At 61.3% G+C, this 1858-nt stretch overlaps 1 protein-coding gene across 1 annotated transcript in view; it reads left to right on the top strand.

Moving 5' to 3' along the window:
* Positions 1-107: 107 nt before the first annotated feature.
* The window catches only part of KAT2B (lysine acetyltransferase 2B), an 84620-nt gene continuing 82869 nt past the window's right edge, over positions 108-1858 (top strand). The window contains exon 1 of the mRNA XM_059728865.1: positions 108-441. Coding sequence (XP_059584848.1) covers positions 211-441 — 231 coding nt within the window. The 5' untranslated portion in view covers positions 108-210. The remainder of the gene's footprint in view (positions 442-1858) is intronic.

Below are 1858 nucleotides of genomic sequence, written 5' to 3'. Positions count from 1 at the left end.
GGCCGGGACACAGGCCTCGTCAGTCCCTCCCCCTGGCACCGGGGCGCCCTGTCCCCGGCCGCCGCCTGCTCCCGGCTCGGGAGGTGCCGCCGAGGTGCGGCCAGTCCCCTCCCTCCTCCCTCCCGGGGAGCAGCCGGCGGCGGCGGCGCTGGGAAGAAGGGGAGGGTCCAAGCGCTGGGCGCGCCGCGCCCGCCCGCCCGAGGCGGCGGCATGGCCGAGGCTGGCGGGGCCGGGCCGGCGGCGGGCGCGGGCCCGCAGCAGGGCTCCCCCGCCGCCGGGGGACTGCCCGCGGGCGGCGCGGCCCGGGCTGCTGCCGCCGCCGAGAGCCCCGGGGGCGGCGGGGGCGCCGGCTCGGCCCGCATCGCCGGCAAGAAGGCGCAGCTGCGCTCCGCGCCCCGCGCCAAGAAGCTGGAGAAGCTGGGCGTCTACTCCGCCTGCAAGGTACCCCCCACCCCGCCGCCGCCGCCGCCGCTTGTGGGGCACTCGCCCCGGGAGGCCGGGCCGGGCCGGGCCGGGCCGCGGGGTGAGGCGGCGGTGGCGGGGGAGCTCCGCCCCGCCCCGCACTGCACTGCACGTCTCTGCCCGTTCCTGCGGGGACGGGGGAGGGGAGAGCCGGGCTGCGAGCTGTGCAGCGGCGCCCCCGCTGGGCCCTGCTCTGCCTTTCCGGGCAGCAGCGCCTTTGTTGTGACAGGCGGACAGCTGACGGGGCGGCGCTCCCGGCCGGGGGGACCTGAGCTGGGGCAGGAGCTCGCCCAGCTCCCGGGGAAGGTGGGCGAGGAGCTGCCTAGGCGGCAGCCGTGTACCCCCGTGAAGAAGAAGGCTAGTGGCATTGCTGGACGATCGCAGTGTTTTATATCCTGTAGGTGTTCTCATTGATTGCCGAGGCAGGGAAAACACCACATGTCTTGGTTCACGAAGGCAGTTTTCCTTAAGCCTTCCTGGGGATAACTGTTCTTCCAGCGCTGCTTAGTACCCACCGAGGTGCTGGGGCTTAATGCCCATTTTATGGAAATGGGAGGCTCCACCCTAGCTTGCTCCTATGCCTGAGGGTAGGTGAAACTTGGGGGCTTCTGAACCCCAAGCCTCCTGGTTTGGGCCTGCACACAGGATGCCTGCCAAAAAACGATGGAAATATCTGAAGGTCGTGGTTGGGGGTGGAGGATGTTTGCTGGTTCTAGGGCCACTTATGTTTCTGGACTGACTCATGGATTTGGCTGATTTGGGTTGGAACACAAAAAATTTCTTAAAAAAAAAAAAAGAAAGCTGTATGAATAGGAGCGGGGTCAGTGGATGGAGGGAAGTGATTGTCCTCCTCTGGTTGACACTGGTGAAGCCACGTCTGCAGCCGGTTTGGGGCCCTCCGCTACAGAGAGGTTGTGGATAAATTCGGGAGGGCAAAGGAAAATGGTTAGCAGGGCGGGGAGCATGATTTAGGAAGAGAGGCAGACGGAACTGGGCTTACAGGCAGACCCTGGACTTATGACGCAATTGCTTCCTGAAACCCTCATCTTAAGTCCAAATGTTGTAAGTCTGTACCAATTTTTCCCATAGGCAACAATGTTATAAATGGGGGATTGGTTTCTGAACCAAGGCTGGATACCCAATTTTCACCAAAAATAACCCAGAATTTTGTACTCAATTATAGATGAGTAATATAGCTACATTCATGTATTTATATGGTAAATAGCAATCATACTGGTTTGGAAGGACTTCTTTGCGGCAACTTTGCTCAACTTTTTGAAGGGCTCTTGGTTGGGCTTTTTGAAGGGTTCTTGGCTGGAGTCTTCTCTACAGGTTTTTGTGGAGTTTTGTCTGCTTTTTTAAAGAAAGTGTCCAAGGAAGTTTGGACAGATGCTCT

The sequence above is a fragment of the Alligator mississippiensis genome, chromosome 5 (genome assembly GCF_030867095.1).
Source record: "Alligator mississippiensis isolate rAllMis1 chromosome 5, rAllMis1, whole genome shotgun sequence".
Taxonomy (NCBI): Eukaryota; Metazoa; Chordata; order Crocodylia; family Alligatoridae; genus Alligator; species Alligator mississippiensis.
Note: the sequence above shows the minus strand (reverse complement) of the source record. Positions and strands in the feature narration are given on the sequence as shown.